This window comes from Kogia breviceps, chromosome 19 (genome assembly GCF_026419965.1).
Source record: "Kogia breviceps isolate mKogBre1 chromosome 19, mKogBre1 haplotype 1, whole genome shotgun sequence".
Lineage (NCBI taxonomy): Eukaryota > Metazoa > Chordata > Mammalia > Artiodactyla > Physeteridae > Kogia > Kogia breviceps.
In genome coordinates, this window is record NC_081328.1 from 34,653,282 (window position 1) to 34,670,803 (window position 17,522).

Below are 17,522 nucleotides of genomic sequence, written 5' to 3' on the forward strand. Positions count from 1 at the left end.
TTTAGGTTAAACCAAAAGTAAGGCTTTTTGAAGTTATTGGTTTCTCCATACTTGCCGAGACTCAACTGCTGAAAGTTTGACACTGCTCCCTGCCCCCCATAATGATTTCACTACTGCTTGATTCCATTTTACACCCGGTCCCGCCCCCGCTTAGCCTGACGTCACGTGATATCGTATTTGCATACTACCTGGGACTGGGTGTGACGCTCCCCTTTTCTGCGTCTTCTCATTGGCAGCGCCGGAAAACCAGCCCTCTTCCGGACGGACCAATCAGCGGACCCTCGGACGTGGGACAGCAGGCAGGGGTGGGGTGGAGGTGGGGTCTTGGGTTGGATCGCTGGGCATATCGGCCAATCATCCTCTGGTATGGGAAGATCAAGCCGAGGATTGGTTGGGAGGAGGGGTCTGGGGATCCGTAGGCCAATGAGGGCTCTGGGCTGAGGGGGGCCGGTCTCCGCCTCCTAGGGCAGATAAGCAGCAGCAGCGGGGGTTGGGGGGCTGTGTGGGGCTCGCTGTGGGACCGAGGCAGGCCGGCAGTCGGGCGGGCGGGCGATGGCGGGGGCCGCAGTGGGCGGCAGAGGCGGAGGTGCCTGGGGGCCGGGGCGCGGGGGGGCTGGGGGGCTCCGGCGGGGCTGCTCTCCCCCAGCCCCCGCTGGCTCCCCCCGGGCTGGGCTGCAGCCGCTCAGGGCCACCGTCCCCTTCCAGCTGCAGCAGCCGCACCAGCGCCGGGACGGGGGTGGCCGCGCAGGTGAGTCGGGCCTGGAGTTGGGTGCGGGGGGGCGAGGGGAGCCGTTGGGGGAGGAGGGGCGCGTGACTGGGGGGAGGGGTATGGGGAGAAGTGTGAGGGGGAAGTGGATGGGGCGAAGGAAGAGCAAGGGGGTCGCGCAAAGTCTGCGAGGACGGAAGGAGCGAGAGCGAGGAGTCGTGAAAGCGGAGTGCACCGCCGGGACAGAGTGTGCAAGGAGTCGGGGCCGAGAGGTGAGGGAAGGAACCTGGCAGATGGAGGCTGGCTTTGGGGGCGTAACCGAAAAGTGGGCAGAGGTGTCGTGTGGGGGTGAGTGGAAGATGCAGGGGTGGCAGCGAGGTGTGAGGAAGGAGTGAGTGGCGCGTGATGGGGGCGCCCTATGCAGGGTTTGAGCTGGAGCGAGGAGCCGGTGGGCGCTGGATGTCTGCACGGGAAGGGGGAGGGGCATGGAGGAGAGCCCCGTGGAGCTATGTGTGTGTTCTCCAACTTGAGTTTGGCACCAGCATCCCGTTCTGCAGCTCTAGAATTCCTTTTCCCACCACTTCACGTGGGCTTCCCTTTCTGCCACCTCCTGGAGCTGATTTCTTCTGAGCCGTTGGAATAAGTTAGTTTAACGGCTTTTACTACCGTACAAACGCTCCGCTCCTATTCCCTACATTCCTCTTGGTTGGCCCAGAAGTTGTATGTTCCCAGATCACTCACTGACCTGCTTAATATGGCTTCCAACCAACCATTTGTGTGTGTGTGTGTGTGTGTGTAGAACCTGAGTAGTTTGCCCCCTGCCTTTCCTCCCTCCCCCCATCAAGGCTGTTTTGTCCTGGGCATGTCAGTCAACGTGGCAGTGGGGTGAGGGCTATAATCAAGTACATTGTGGCAAATACCCCCACTTTCTGAACAGCACCAAAAAGATGTCTTAATAGCAGCTTAATAATGTGGTGGATATGGGGAAAGTAGGGAAGAGCAAGCTTAATCTTGCTTTCACACTCAAAGTTGTAATGGATCCCCTGCAAATGCAGGCAGTTAGGAATGGGAAAAGGAACCTACTTGCATGAGGAGGTTGGCAAGAATTTGAAAGTGAGACTTGCATTTGATTCACACCAAATGTGAAAAGATGACTGCACACTTCCAAAGCCTCAGGGTCTACCAAATGTACAAAATTCATGGTCCCTGCCATCTGATGGTTAATGACATTCTCTAAACCAGAGTTTCTTGAGCTTTTTGTGATTACTAAACTTAGTTTCAGCACACCCCCTCCTGAAAGTATAGCTGCTATGGTGCCTTCCTAGGTAGGAATGGGATTAAGAGGGTCTCTGAAGTAGAAAATCCGAGTCTGTCTGGACTTCATTGTAAGTGTTCGCATTGCATCTTGGAACGCAGAAACTTGGTCAAATTTGGTAGCAAGATGGTAACCAACTAGTAAAAGTATGCCTAGAATCTGTAGAGCAGGGCAATGCCCACATAAACTCATGCCTATCAGGAACTGCTGTAAAGCAAACCAGAAGACTACAAGCCTGTTGGTTTTGTTTGTGCTTCCTTGGAGTCCAGGGAAGTTAGTAGAACAGTAAGCACCTGAACCTTAGCTTTTAGTAGAAATCAGCAGAAAGCCTGCCTGTGTATTAGCTGGAAATCTATTGGCAGTCTTTTTTTTTTTGCGGTACGCGGGCCTCTCACTGTTGTGGCCGCTCCCGTTGCGGGGCACACTGGACGCGCAGGCTCAAAGCCATGGCTCACGGGCCCAGCTGCTCCGCGGCATGTGGGATCCTCCCGGACCGGGGCACGAACCTGTGTCCCCCGCATCGGCAGGCGGACTCTCATCCACTGTGCCACCAGGGAAGCCCTAGCAGTCATATTTTAAGAGCAGTTATTTTGTGTCTACTATAGAACTAATATTTAAATGACAAACACTGGTGGACGCTGTGGAAAGAATAGTGTAGCTTTGGATGACTGGGTTCTTCACATGGCCTGTTCCTTTTTTAGGGCCAGGGACCCTAAGATACTGGTAAAAACATAGGAAGCTAGAGCTCTGCACAATTTGTTGGGTGATTTAAGGCAGATTGGGTGATCTCTTGCTTATGGATTGGGCTGATGGATTGTTTCTCCACCTATTAGTAGCCCAGAGGCACTAATAAGGCACTTACCTGGTCTGTAGTGGGATTATCTATAGTTTTCAGTGAGGCAGGAGAGAGGAAAGACAGGAGGAGGAAAGAGTGGCCTGAGCCTGTGGAGTTCTTTGTGGCCAGACATTAAGGAAATGTTCCTGGCCTTTGGTTTGGGAGCACATCAGGTCTTCCGAATGTTAACTTTTACCTTTATGTGTGTTCAGATTGTTTCCCTTCCTTGGCCTTGAGAAGTGGCAGAAGTGGTTTCCTCTGGGCCTGTAGGATATATGTGATAGAAGTAAAAGCCTTGCAGTCATAAGCCCTTAAGAGAATGGCTTTGCATGCCAGAGTTACCTGGGTGTTGAATCCAGGTTCTACCTTTTACTAGCTGTGTGGCTTGGAGGAAGTTAAGTAACTTCTGTGCCTCAATATCCTCATCTGTAAAGTGTGAATAATAATATCTACATCATAAGAATCAAATGAGTCAGTAGCTATAAAGTGCTTAGAACAGTGCCTGGCAAGTAGAAGGTACTCTGAAGTGTTTGCTGCTGCTTATATTGTTGTTATTCTCTCCACCCAGCCAAGGTGAGAGCACTGTTGGCCAGAGCCCATTGCCTTTTCAGGCTTCAAAGAGCAAACCCATATTGGTCTGAAACCAGTACTGCAGGTTTCAGAATTTCAGGGCCTCCCCTTGCACTTTTATTCGCTCATCTTTTAAAATGAGCTTTCTAAACAGGGCTCTGAAACCCAACTGTTTAAAAAAGCATGTGGGCTGAGACGGAGTTTTAGGAACAATTAAGTGTCGTCACTGTTTCTGTTTCCCATCTCAAAGTGACATAGTGCTCAGGGCTGTGCAGTTATCTCTCCAGCACACACCCTGTTGTGTTCTTGACTAGGTATATTAGATGTTGTTTAAAAAAAAAAAAGGATTATCGTGTAAAGAGCAGGATTTACCTTCTGTGGCCATTCATCTGTAAGGGATGTCTTCGTAAAGTGAGGAATGGCTTCATTTTTACGAGCCTTGGGCAATGGGTGTGGAAGGTAGAAGAGAATGGAGAGAAAAATGAAGGTCAACTCTAAGAAGCTAAGAGCTACTAGTGGCTAACAGAAACCCAGGATAAATTTCTTACTGCAATTTCCCCTTTAATTAAATCTCGTTTATTTCTTTAGTCAGTTGGAGGCTGCTGACTTTTATGTTCTTCCAGGACCACTCATGATGGACAAAATGGTGCTAGGAGGTGAATTGTTCTGGGTTCCAGTCTTACCTATTCTGTTTAGTGTCTCCATATCCATGTCCAGAAGCTAATGTTCAATACAGCTTTGCAAATTCTTCTCTAGTGGACCAGCGCCACTGGCCAGCTGGGTGCTGGGGGTGTCCAGTGCTGCCTCTGAACCTCCTCTGCCCACCAGACTCTTCTTAAACCGGGGTTTGGCATTATGGCCTGCAGACCAAATCCAAGACTCTGCCTGTTTTCGTAAATAAAGGTTTATTGGAACACATGGAGCCCTGCTCCTTCATTTAGGTATTGACTGTGGCTGCTTTTGCACACTGACAGAATTTGAGTAGTTGTGCACAATGACAGAGTTGAGTAGTTGTGATAGAGACGGAATAGCCCACAAAACCTAAAATATTTACTACATGACACTTTTCAGAAAAAAATTGGCCTACTCCTTGTCTTCAACAATGTTCCTGACCAATATTCCTATTAAAAAGATTAATTTCAAATGTGTGTAGGTAGTATACACCTCTGCAGAAAATCCTAAGGGGGTAAAGAAAACTAAGAAGCCTGTATCCCCACTCATATTTTAGGGAAAAAGAAAGGGGGATCATCAGCTTCCATTCAGTTCTCAATCTTTATAGAAGATCAGCACATGTGAATCCATGCTGCCCACCCCCACCCTTGTCAGGTGACATGTATTCGGTAGATATAAACTAGTTTGGATTTACATAAAAGCTTAACTGTTAGGCAAATTTGCATCTCCTCCCCTTTTACCGCCTTCCAAATCTAACAGCCCACAACTGCAGTGAACATATTTCAAAATCAAATGGAAATTACTTTAGGCTTATCTCCTGTTTTGGATTTTTCTCCTTACCTTTTATTTTTCTGAACAGATCGTTGAGAGCTGGCAGTAGTCATGGCTGCCCTCTAATACTGACTTCCTCACCGGGACATAGGAAGGGTTTATTTCAAATGTCCATTAGGTTCTCCAGGGTGGTTGTCTCAGTGAATGTAAGGCAGCAATGTTATTAAATGCTATTGGTAATGATTAAACTCCTTTCCTTGCAGTGCTTTTGTAAACTTAGTCCTTAGGGGATGGGTGTTTAGAGAGGTATGGAGCCACATAAAGGAGGTTGCTTATTAGAAACTCTTGAGACAAAGCCCTCATCAAACCATTGTCCTTGGTTTGAAACAGCCTGGAGATTAGAATAGAGTGTAACTTTTCTATGCCAAGGAGCCATCTTGCTATAATGAAGCTTGGGGCTGCAGTTAAAGTCCTTTAAGAGCTACAATTGTGCTTTGAAAACCTGTGATTGAGGCAGCTTCTGTTTGGGAGGCGTTAAACACTAGGCACTTCCCAGCCTGACACTGCTAGCTTGTTTTTGACAGCTTTGCTAGCACTAGGCACGTGGTCAGCAAAATGCACTGCTGAAATACCTGACTCTTAAATGTTATCACCAATGATGGCATCCTTGAAACGGGGCTAAGGTGCCTAACTATTTTATCCTTTTGGTACCCAAAGGAGAGTGCATCCATGTGTTCTTCAGTATTTTGGACAGTAAAGGATTATACATATGGAAGCTCTCCACTTAGGTCACATAGAGCGAGGATTTTTTAAACCATTTGAGGTCAGTGGAGAAGGGCTGAGAACAACAGTGGGGTGTGGCGGTAAGAGGGCATTGTTCTCTCTGGTTCCAGATATAGATTGTCCTCTAGAAAATTTGAGGCAGGATCGCAAAATTTTCATAGTTGTGGTGGCAATATGAGCATTGCCAAAGTGGTTGGTGGGCTTTAATAGCCAGAGAACACTTTACCTGCATTTTCTGCTAGTTTATAATGAATGATGTGATGGGCACCAAGGCCACACTATTCCCTGGCTCTTTTCTTAAAAAAATTTATTTATTTTATTTATTTTATTTTTGGCTGTGTTGGATGTTCGTTGCTGCGCGCATGCTTTTCTCTAGTTGTGGCGAACTACTCTTCGTTGCAGTGCACGGGCTTTTCATTGTGGTGGCTTCTCATTACAGAGCATGGGCTCTAGGCATACAGGCTTCAGTAGTTGTGGCACACGGGCTTAGTTGCTCCGTGGCACGTGGATCTTCCCGGACCAGGGCTTGAACCCGTGTCCCCTGCATTGGCAGGTGGATTCTTAACCACTGCACCACCAGGGAATCCCTATTCCTTGGATCATAATGGAGCATCATCCTCTGGATTCTTCAGCTCTCACATAGAGCCTTGGTGCCAAAGGATTCAAACTTTAGGGTGTGACATATTCTGGGGGCAGGTCTGGTTTTTGAGTTCTTATTGACACTATCATATATATCAAATGCTATATGACACTAGCTCAAATGCTTTACTAGACTTACCTGGGCTTACTCTTATTCCACAGGCAGCTTGGAGCCCTTTGAAAGGGCTAGAAGGGAGAAAACGTTGTGTTTCCTTCCCATTTCAGAGTGAAGGTGGGTGACCACCAGCAAGTTAGTTTAGTGAGACTGGGCTGTCTCTTCGTGTGTCAGTAAGTTTTATCCCCCTCTGAGATGGATAGAAGAGGGAACAGGGAAGAGTGGAAGCAAAGAAAAGTTGAGTGGGGAATCTGGTCAACTTCCCACCTCTGCCTGAGTTGAGTCTTCACAGAGGGCTCCATTATTTGGTTTGCTGGTTTATGAATTAACCAAACAGCCAAATCTAGTCACATTGTTGGGTCCAAAACAAATCCTGATCTCAGAGAGAAAAGAGTTTTGGATTATATTTGAAGCTGTAAATTATCTGTTTTCCAGTTCCTCTCCAGTTGTGTGGAGCTTGTGAAGGGGCTCTTGTTCTTGGAAACAGCTGTCTGGTGGGAAGCTCTGCCCAGCTGGCTGCTCTCACCCAGGCTTCAAGCTCATGGTCCTCAGTGAACCTCCTGGTTTTGAAAACTCTTCCTGGCACTTTGTTTTCTCCTCCACACTTTTCCTCAGGGTCACTACAAAGCTGAACGCCCAGCTTGGAGTCATTTAAATGTTTATTCTTAGGCCCTGAGTACGCCTCAATTGACTTTTACTGTGTGGGAGCATCACAGCCAATCAAGGGTGGCTTCAACGAACTTAAAAGAATGCTATCAAAGTATTTCATAATAGAAAAACTTACAACTCCAGCCCCTGGGGAACCTGGAACTGAAGTCTGGACCGTGTGCAGACACTTAACCTGCCCTGCTCTTGAGCCCCAGACAGCTGACACCAGGGGTGGCGAGTGCCTTGGGCTCAGCTCTGCTTGCACATTCTAAAAGGGGGGAGGTTGGGGGAGGCCTGGGAAGACTCCTCTGGGGGCTTTGGTCGATCTGAAGCGGCAGGCTTCAGGGGTGGGGGAGTTTTCTCTCAGAGCCTGCCTGAATGTGGCTTCTTAGAGTTGGGCAGTATTTGGCAGGCAGAGTGATAAGTTTGGGGTGCCTCTTCTCTGCCCCTGTACTCCCTATCTTGCAAATGGTGGGTGGCTTTTCTGGGGGGAGCTTTGTTAATGAGCATAGGTCTAGATTACCACCTGCTCTGCTGCTTGCATCCCTCATCATCTGATCCTAAGTGAAAACATGCAGGAGAGCATGGAGGTCTAACCTCCTCAAGAGGCAAAGGTAGGAGTAAACATACAACTCTAAAAGCAAATTACTAACATGTGCACCAGTGAATAAAAGATAAATTCAAGCTGGAGGAGGTATAGAATGAAGGAATATTCAGTGTTAGGTAGAGTTAATTAGAGAATTACTGCGATGTCTCTAGTAGGCTTTTTTTTTTTTTAATTGGCCAGTATATTCTTCTCCCTACCATTAAATTAAATTTTTACTCTCTCCCTTCCCTTTTGAAAGTGGCACTGGTGTGTCCTTGTTTGGTCAGCTGTGTTCTTTAACTTTCTCAAATCTCTTTAGTCCCTTCTGCTCCATGCTGGAAATTGTGTGCCTGCCTTTTTAAAAGGTAGGCACCTCATGTTTCAAGTTCAAGTGCAATGGAACTCCCCCTGCAGCTTGAACAGATTTGAGTGTTTTTGCAGAGGGAGGGCCAGGGCAGATGGGGATTGCTGTGCTCAATAAATGCTTGTTGGATGGAGTTGCTGGAAAGGCAGCAGGGGTGGGGAGAGTGAACCACACTTCCCCCGGCTCATTTGAAATGGTTTTTTCCACTTCTGGCCCCCACACTCTGTGCCCCCTTTATAGTACCTCTCTTTAGCTACTTACAAGGCCCCCCCACCCTGCCCGAAGTCTTAGTGTTCTCTCTTCAAATCACTGGTCTCCCATTCATCCTGGTCATTGGACTCAAAGCCCAGCTGGTGGCGAAGACGTGGCATTTCCATGGATGTCTTCGCTAAGCCTGTAGGTTCTGTTCCCCACACACTTAAAGCCAGAGGGTGAGCTTGGGCCGTTAGTTACCAGGTTGATCCATGGAAACAGCCAAAGTTTAGGATTTTGTTGTGAGTTTGTAAAAGAGCCAGAAGACCTGGCTTTAGGCTTATATGTGGATATGGGTGAGAGGCCAAGGAGACAGATGAATACGGGATGTTCTTTCACTCCAGGTAGATTTGCACCAAATTCCTAGTACTGCTATAATGTATAGCAAAGGAAAGCAGGAAAACAAAAATCTGAATTAGCAGCTTTTCTAGGCTGGAGCAGAATTGTCTATTGGCTTTAGGGTGGTTTTAGAGGTATGATAAGGCAGGAAGCGCCCCCCTCCCAAGCCAGGCACCATCCTTTATATGAAGCACTGCTGATTCTCCTTCTCTTTTCCTCACCAAATGGGGGAAATGCTGGAAAGAGATGCTCACTGTCATTCCCCAAGCCCTGATACCTACACTGTCATCCATGGAGCCTATGTTCCCCTGCCAACCACGGGCCTGGTGGCTTAGTAAAAATGGTTTTATAAACCTGCTCAGCTGTGGGTAACTTTGAACAGAATGAAAATGTGATTGCAAGGAAAGAAAGGCAGCTTCTCTTCCTCCTCCCCCTTTTTCTCCCCCACCTGCCACACTGCCTTCCCTTTAAGAGTTTTCTGTGCTCTGTGTATGTTTGATCGCCCACACGGCTTTGAGAGAAACGCGGCTGATAACACATGCGCTCCCTCCCCTACACCTGCAAGCTGGCTGAGAACCTGACGCCCAGCCCCTATTTGGGGATTGTCTTTGTAACTCATGCCCATCAGATATGACACACAAATTGGAGTTGAGGGTGGAGTGGATAGCATTTGGCATGACAGGGGATGCAACCAGAGAGCTTTCACAATATCATGTCGTCTGGATTTCGAAGTTGGGGAGAGGAGGCCCATGTGAGGCCATCCATGTGGTATGTGCACGTCTTAATGCTGAAGGCAGCACCTGGACTCTTTCTCATTAGTACCGTAATCCTGGGGAGTTTTGTGTTCACAAGAGAAGTCTAAAGCAGCTGCTTCTGTGGAAAGAAAGAGTCTGTGGATCCCAACCCTGGAAGGCCCCAAAATTCATCTGCATTTTTCAGGGAAGCTGAGAGTATGGATAGTGTTAGTTTTGACAACGCGTTCTTCATGTTTAGCTCTTTGTTGCTCGCAGTCGGTACCCTGGAACGTTTCTCATTCAACCTTGCCACAGTCCTGCAGGTGGCATTTGCTTGTTTTTGCAGATAAGGAAACTGAGGCCCCGAGAGGAAGTGGCTTGCCCAAGACCATGTGACTAATAAAGCCCTTTTGCTCCTGATCCAGGGCTCTTCCCACATATGTGTGGAGAGTCCATGGGGAATTTCCCCCCAGACTGGCATCCTCTGCTGCCTGCCCAGCACACAGCCGGCTTATTTCCCTTCTGCTTATATACCTGTATTTCAGGAGCAAAACTTCGTTTGTTTAACTGACCAGAAGAGAATTGGAGTGGAAAATGGGCTGCAGAGAAGTCTGTTTGTTCCTTCAACACCCCATAAGTAACTATCCACTTGGTGCAGCTGACAGGAGGGTGATGGTTATTACATTATATGTGTGATGTGGTGGCTGCTTTTGAGTGTTTCCAACTGGTTGTAGATATGCAATTTCCACATGGAATGAGAAGCTAACCAGGGACAGCTAGGGCCCAGGAGGCAGGTTTTTCCTGCCTCCGTGGGGTCATGGTCATGGTTACTGAGCTTGGGGCCATGTCAGGGAGATACTCTTAAGATGGAGCTTACAGGAAAGGGTGTCTTTCTTCTGTGTGACTATGTGGAACCCCCCAAAACCACTCAGGAGTAGATGTGGGTGGTGCATTTCAGTGGTGGGGGGGCTAGGTACAGGTGGCATTGTGTCATAGGTGACACTTTAGTCCTCCGTGTAGGCGACGGCTGGTGCAGACCTCCCCCACCCCTGCCATACTCTGCCTGGGCGTGTCTCCCTCTCCTAGCTTTAGGTTAACTGGGAGTGGAGTCGTTGTGATATGTGATAGTGCCTTTATGAGACAAGTGTGTGCCCACTAAGGGGACCAGAAGGGACTTGAACTCAGGAGAAAGCTCCAACTAGGGACGTAGTGTCATGGAGAACTGCCTGACCTGCTTCATAGAGAGGGTTATGGGCAGCTTTTACCTCCTTATTTCTCTTACAAAACCAGATTTCGTATAGAATTCTTGAATGTTCTAATAACCGTATGCTTATGTGGAACCTTTCTCTCCCAGTTATTTTCCAACTACATAACGTAAAGCCCCATTATAACAAGTATTATAAAAATGATTCTACATAATAAAGCTATTTCCATGCTTCATATAAATGCTTTTGTTGTTGTTTTTTGTGGTTTTTCTCGTTCAGAGGAAAAGAGTGACCAACTACCTTATGTAACAAGTACTTTTCCTCGTCCCTGTCCGTGTGCTCGTTCATCTCTAAACCAGAATACTGGAGGGCTTGCTGTTTGCATTGGAGGCAGGGAGCGGGGAGCAGTGCTGTGGACCCATCACCAAAGTAGCACGGCCCCCTTGCTTTCTTTTCGCCTCAAACTTCCCACCCGCCTGTCCCTCCTGGTTGTTTACAGACAGGCCACCACACAAAACCCAACAAAGGACAGTATGCGTGTGTATCTGGATGTGAGTGTCTGTGTGTGTGTCTTGAGTGTGAATGTGTGGGTGCCGGGTGTGAATGTAGGGGAGGGCATGTGTATGAGTTTGTATGTGAGGAAAAGTGCATGTGAAAGAAAGCAAATGATAAAGCAAACAGGGCAAATGTTTAACAATAGGCAAATCTGGGTAGAGGGCATATGGATCTTCTGGATACTGGTCTTATTCTTACATCTATATGTTTGAAATTATTTCCAAATAAAAAGTTTTAAAAAATGAATATATGCTAGACTAATTTGACTGTACCAGGAGTTCTTTAAAGTTTTCTTCTATCATCCTTATAACATCTCTTATTCTCCCCATTTAACAGAAAGAACAACTGAAGCCCAGAGAAGTTAAGTGACTCGTCTTGAGTTCATGTAGCACACTGAGGCGGAGGCAGGATTTGGGCCCAGGTGTTGACTGTTATGGTAGGAGACTGCAGCTTGTCCCGCTGCTCGAGCTGGACAAGGTTGGCATCAGATTCTGAGAACCTCTGGGCACCTGCAGCCGTGTGTGTGAGCCCAGTCCATGCCCCACATTGACCCTGCAGAGGGGTCGGCAGGGTTGCAGCAGGCTGCTGATCCACACTGAGCATGTTCAGGATGTCCAGGTACCTTCTAGGGAAAACTTCTTCCTCATTCTGAGAAAAACTCTCACTCTGCTCTTCACTCAACTCTTCATTTCTTCAAATACATGAAATCGGAAGGCTCTCATGTGCCAGAGCCATAGAGTAATACTACTTTGCATTTTTATGGTAGAGATCCAAGGGGAAAAGGAGTTGAGTTTTGTCTAGAAAGCAATGCCAAGTTATGGGCCAGGCCAGACAGCTTTTTTGGCTGTGTACCAGTTGGTCTGTTGTGCCCACCACCTTGTGAATGTACAGGAGCCTATGGCCTAGTGAGGCATGTCTTACCAAGTGGACAGGAGTTACAACTTCATACACAAAGGGAGGGCTTCACTCTTTGTCAATGAGAACTTTCCACTAACCGCAGGGCACCAGAAGGGGTGGATCTGGTAATCACCGCTAAGCAGAGTTAGGGGTTCAGACCCTACTGTTTGTTCCCAGCCCCTATTCTCTCCCTCCAAACCGCATGCTCTGCATCTATCTGTGCTCCTTGAAGGCACTTGAATTATTCCTGACATTTTTGCTTACTGACATTTCCCGCCAGCTTCCAGAATTGGGGTAAGTGAATGAGTCTGACTCTACTTCTTAACATAGAAAAAACAGTTTTTGGAGAATCTTTACTATGTGTCCTTTATCTAAAATGCCTCCCTGCAGCCGCCCTAGAGTGTGAGACTGTGGTTAAGTTAGCATCAAAGGATTTTTTCATGGATTCCAGCCAGTTCTGTGAAATAGACCCATGAGCATTTACTATATTATTACACTAGTTTATACAGTTAGATTGTTTGTCCTTAGGCAGTTATCAAGCTATATAGGCTGTCTCCAGTATTCTCTTGGCTCTGTCCCACCCCAAAATCAGCACCCGGTCGATGGCATCCAGAATCCAGACAAGTTGCAGGAGGATGACAAAAGGCTGTCCCCAAGTCTTACTGGGTTGTCTGCAGTGTAGAGGTCTGTGTTAGAGCTGCCGTGCAAACGGCCAGAGCTGTCTGTTTGGAGGGGACTGGGACCACTGTGCTTTCCCTTCCAGTTCTTAGAGGCATGGATGGGGCGTCTTGGTAATTAACACTCCAGACTGTTTCCCTGGACCATATTCTCCTCTTGCTTCAGGAGGATAAGCCTTTTCTTTACCTGACTTATAAAAGAAGGCGTCATTACTGTTAAGCAGCTTTTGATTTAAGAGCAGATACAAAGCTCATTGTATATGGGGGAGATGGTGTAACTCACCATCCAGTGGTATGTGTTGGCATGTCCTCCTTTGTGCCTGGAAGCACATGTGGAGAGGTGTCTTGACAAGCATCCTTCTGCTATGAAGTTATCATTGGTCTCAGGCAGACATTGAGGGTAGGAAAAATCTTCCCAAGGTCATACCTTTCAAGGCTCTTTCTAGAGGGACTGTCTAATTTGTGTTCAGACAAGATTTACCCTGGAGGCACTATATAACCTTTGAGCCTCCCTTAGGAGATCTGAGCAACCTTCAAGACCAGGGCTTTAGAGCAGGGGCAGCCCTGGAATGTTGCCCAGCACACACTGGGGTTTTTCCACCAGGCCCAGCCTGGGAATTTGCCTGGGATTTGGGGTCAGGGTGGATCAGTTCCAGAATGCCAGAGGCCAGGTAGGGAATCACTAGGTGGGATGTAGTGGTCTCTTAGGTATTTCCTTTTTGAAACTGGGGACGCAGTAGAACTTAAGTAAAGAGATGGGCATAACCAGAGAAGATTTTGCAAGTGGGACAAAATGATCCACGCAGGTTTTCAAAGCTTTGAGCGTTGAGCAGAGTTAACCCTAATAAGATTTTAGACCCTGAAGGCAAGGCAAGTTCTGTGACTGTATCTTCATGGCCCTGAGGGACATAACTGTGTAACTGTTCCTTTAAGCCCCTCTCCCCACCCCCCATCCCAGAGCAAAATGAACCAGAGCAGAGGTCCTGACAGACCTACTGAGGTGTAGCAAGTGAGCAAACCTGCCCTCTGAGCTCTGATGTCTATTCGGCAGTTACCACGTGACCAGCCCTTCTGCCTGTGGCGAGCCACAGGTAAATTGAGCGCTATTTATACTCTCCTGCTTGGGGGAGGAAGTGGGAGAGATGGTCTGGGAGCCCACAACACAGCTGTCTGATCAGCCTAGGTAAGGCATATGTCCTTTTGACTTTGTGCCTTTTTTCTCCCTTAACTAATTTTGCCCCGATAACAGCATGGGCTCTGGGGCTTTCAGTTTAGCTGAATCGGTCAGTAGCCATCTCTTATTTACCCTTTAATAGTTGGAGAATTCTAGAACTAAAGGAGGCTCAAACTCTCTAGGTACAACCGCCTGCCTTCTGGGTGGTGAATACTGAGACCTCTGGGGGCATGTAATGATCTCTCCCTGGAGCTGTTCAGGGGCAGACTCTACAATCTCCCTCATTCATTCTGATGAGCAGGAAGTTCTTCCTTTTATCTAGCTGGAATCTCTCCTATTCTAACTAAAGTCTGTTCTGCCCTTCCTTTCTATACTCATGCAGAAAAAGACATAAATTCTAATTCACTTCATCTTTCTCTTGGGATCTAGCTATCTTCGCTTTAGCTATTTTTACCCATCTTTCCTGGGATCTCACTGGTTTCTACGTTCCTGTAATGAATGAGCGAATGGATGCCCAAGGTAACTTGGTGGGGCATATCTGAGGTTATATCCAACTCCAACTACGTTTCTGGATCATAGGAACTCTTTAATTCTGTGCACAATCTGAGTCTTTCTCCTGGGATGACATACCACTTCTTCTTTTTTTTTTTTTAATATTTTTGGCTGCATTGGGTCTTCGTTGCCGTGTGCAGCCTTTCTCTAGTTGTGCCTAGTGGGGGCTACTCTTCGTTGCATTGTGTGGGCATCTCATTGCAATGACTTCTGTTGCTGCAGAGCACGGGCTCTAGGTGTGCAGGCTTCAGTAGTTGTGGCATACGGGCTCAGTAGTTGTGGCTCACGGGCTCTAGAGCGCAGGCTCAGTAGTTGTGGTGCAAGGGCTTAGTTGCTCCGCGGTTTGTGGGATCTTCCTGGACCAGGGCTTGAACCTGTGTCCCATGCATTGGCAGGCAGATTCTTAACCACTGTGCCACCACGGAAGCCCGACATGCCACTTCTTAATTTAAAGTTTCCTTCCCTTAGTATCTTAATTCTACCTTGTACTGAGTTACATCCTTCAATTCCTTGCCTCCTAGTAAGCCTCATTGACTGTTTCATTTCTTCTTGCCCACCTTCTCTTTCCCCAAATTAGAAGACCGGAGCAGTGACCCAATTGAATTTGACTACAACCTGCCAAGACTGAACTGCTAAACAGTTTAGATCCTTGCTAAGGAGTGAAGTTAATTGTTTTCCCAAATTCCAAATTAAGCCAGTTCTTTTTTTTTTTTTTCCCTCACAGCTTTATCTTGGAAAATTTTAAACCTGCAGAAAAGTTGTAAGCCCAGTACACATCCATTTATTTTTCACCTTAGACTCACTGATAACTTTTGGCCACAATTGTGTAATCTCTCATCCCTCCTTGTGTGTATTATGTATATGTGTGTCTAGACATACACATATGTGCATCCATAGGCACTTTTTCTGGTGAACTGTTTGAAAACAAGGTGAATATCTTGACACTGCGCCCGTTACTTCAAGGGCATCTCCTGAAAATAAGACCATTCTTCTACATAATGATAATATCATTATTACACATAAGGAAACTATAATTCCATATCATCTAATATCCAGTTCATTTTCAGATTTCCTCTTTGTGGCTCTTTTGTTTTTATTCTTGATCCAGGGTCCAGTCAAGGTTCTCATTTGGTTATGTCTTTAAAAAAATCTGTTTAAAATTCCCCTCCCATCCCTGTCTTTTTGTTTTTAGTTTTTTTGATTACTGACTTATTGAAAGTGTGGACAGCCTTCTAGCTGTCCCACATTCTGGAGTTTTCTGTTTCCTCTCAATGGCACTTGACTTGTTCCTCCATCTCTTGTATTTCCTGCAAGTGGGAAGTTAGGTCTGGGGCCCAATTCAATTCAGGTAAAACATCTTGGGCATGAACATTTCGTGGGTGAAGCTGTGTACTTCATAATACATCACTTCAGGAGGTACACAGTGTCAGAATGTCCATCACTAGTAATGCTAAGTTTGATCACTTGAGGTGGTGACAACCAGATTTCCCTTTGTAAAAGTACATTATCCTCTTATATGTGGTACATTATGTAAGTGTTCTGTTCCACACAGTGTTTCTCCCAGTTGTTTTGGCATCCATTGCTGACTCCTCCTGACGGAGCTGTTACTTTGGGAGCTGCATAAAGCCAGTTCTAAACTAACACTGAAGGACATGAGTATTGATGTGAGTTGTTCTAAAGAGGAGTAAAAAAATTTTCTTTGGGCTTTTAGAATCATTGGCGGGAAGGCAACAAAATGAGGCCATCAAATTCTGTCAAACTCTAGGTCTTTTGTGTGACTTGGGCCGATAGTAAATTGAGTATCAGCTGTTCACACATATGCTGCTGTCTGGATGTTTGCGTGAGGTCAGGGAGAAGGCAGGCTGGATGTAGCTAAAAATAAGTTCATGGTTTGTTCACAAAGCAGAAATTATTTTGACTCTTTGAACATTATCTATAATTCTATTCTTATTTCCTTTTTTTCTTTCACTCGATTTCCACTGTCCTCACTAGAAAAGGGATCTCTCCTTTTTGATTGTCTTCCTCCATTTGCCCTACATGCCCAGTGGGTAAAACAGTGTCCCCGAGACCCAGGTCTGATTGTGCTGGTTCCTAGTAGGGAAAATAATAGAACTCTTCCAGTCTGTGGGGAAGTTCCTGAACCAAGGCAGCCAGGCAGTCATGACAGTTGAGTCTGACAATGAAACACAAGGGGGGAAATGCACTTTGAAAGTCTTCTGTGGGGGAAGAAAGGCCTGTGTCTCAGGTTGCTCTGTGGTGTTGGAGAAATCAGTTCACCTGTCTACACGAGGGTGTTCCTGGGCCCCCACCCAGAGAATCCCTGAGAGTGTGTGGGGCGCACACATTCAGGACAAAAATCAGAGTAGGGTTTCAATCACAGTTGTCCTCTCACAGGATTTACTGTAGATGAACCTCCCCAATCTCTGGTTCTTCCTTCACCTCTTTTATCTTTAAAGAGCTGAGTGGACATCATGATTTCTCCTCTACTTGATAAGAATCAGATTGTTGTCTGAAGTGAAGATACTGAAGGGTTTATGCCTGTCCTCTGAGTTTATAGCCATCCAGAAATTCATCACTCCCAAATAGCCAGGCGGTGAGGATTGCTTTTAGGGGGAGAAGGCTAGGCTATGGCTATTTATGCTATTCTTAACAAAGGCCAAATAGATCCCAAAGGAAGGCATGCTCCAGTCAGTAACTGCTAGTATTTTGTCCTGTTTTAAGAATGTTGAAATCCTTCAGAACTCCTCTTCATAGAATTCAGATAAAAGGTGAAAAGTTCACGCCACTTCCTTTTTTTCTAACTGCAGCTTCTTGAGAATTGAGCAAATGTCTGAGTAACCGCTGTCTACTCTTCATATGCACGCATGCGCGCACAGACACACACACACACACACACACGTATGCTTTGGGTTCACCCTTTCCCTCCTTGCTGATAAGAGTTAGGGTACTCCTCATTTTTTCCCCATAGTGACACCTCCAAATGGGTTTCTCCTGACCCTTCTCTCCAGCTGCCCATGGATGTGGTCTGCATCCTGGGGAGTCAGACACACAGCAAGAAAAGTTTTCACCTGAGCTACACACTTAAATATGGAGACAGTATTAAATACAGAGTTAATATTAAATATGGAGTTAG

The 17,522-nt window shown here is 46.7% G+C and overlaps 1 protein-coding gene across 3 annotated transcripts in view; it reads left to right on the plus strand.

Annotated features, from left to right (window-relative positions):
• Positions 1-17,522, plus strand: part of FAM117A (family with sequence similarity 117 member A) — a 64,665-nt gene that overhangs the window by 20,655 nt on the left and 26,488 nt on the right. The window contains exon 1 of one of the 3 annotated variants that reach the window (XM_059046363.2): positions 553-748. The exons of 1 other annotated variant lie outside the window; for it this stretch is intronic. In XM_059046363.2, the coding sequence (XP_058902346.1) occupies positions 553-748 (196 nt within the window). Of the gene's footprint in view, positions 1-552; positions 749-855; positions 979-17,522 lie in introns of those variants that run through there. One more of the 3 variants, XM_059046367.2, reaches the window with a different exon arrangement.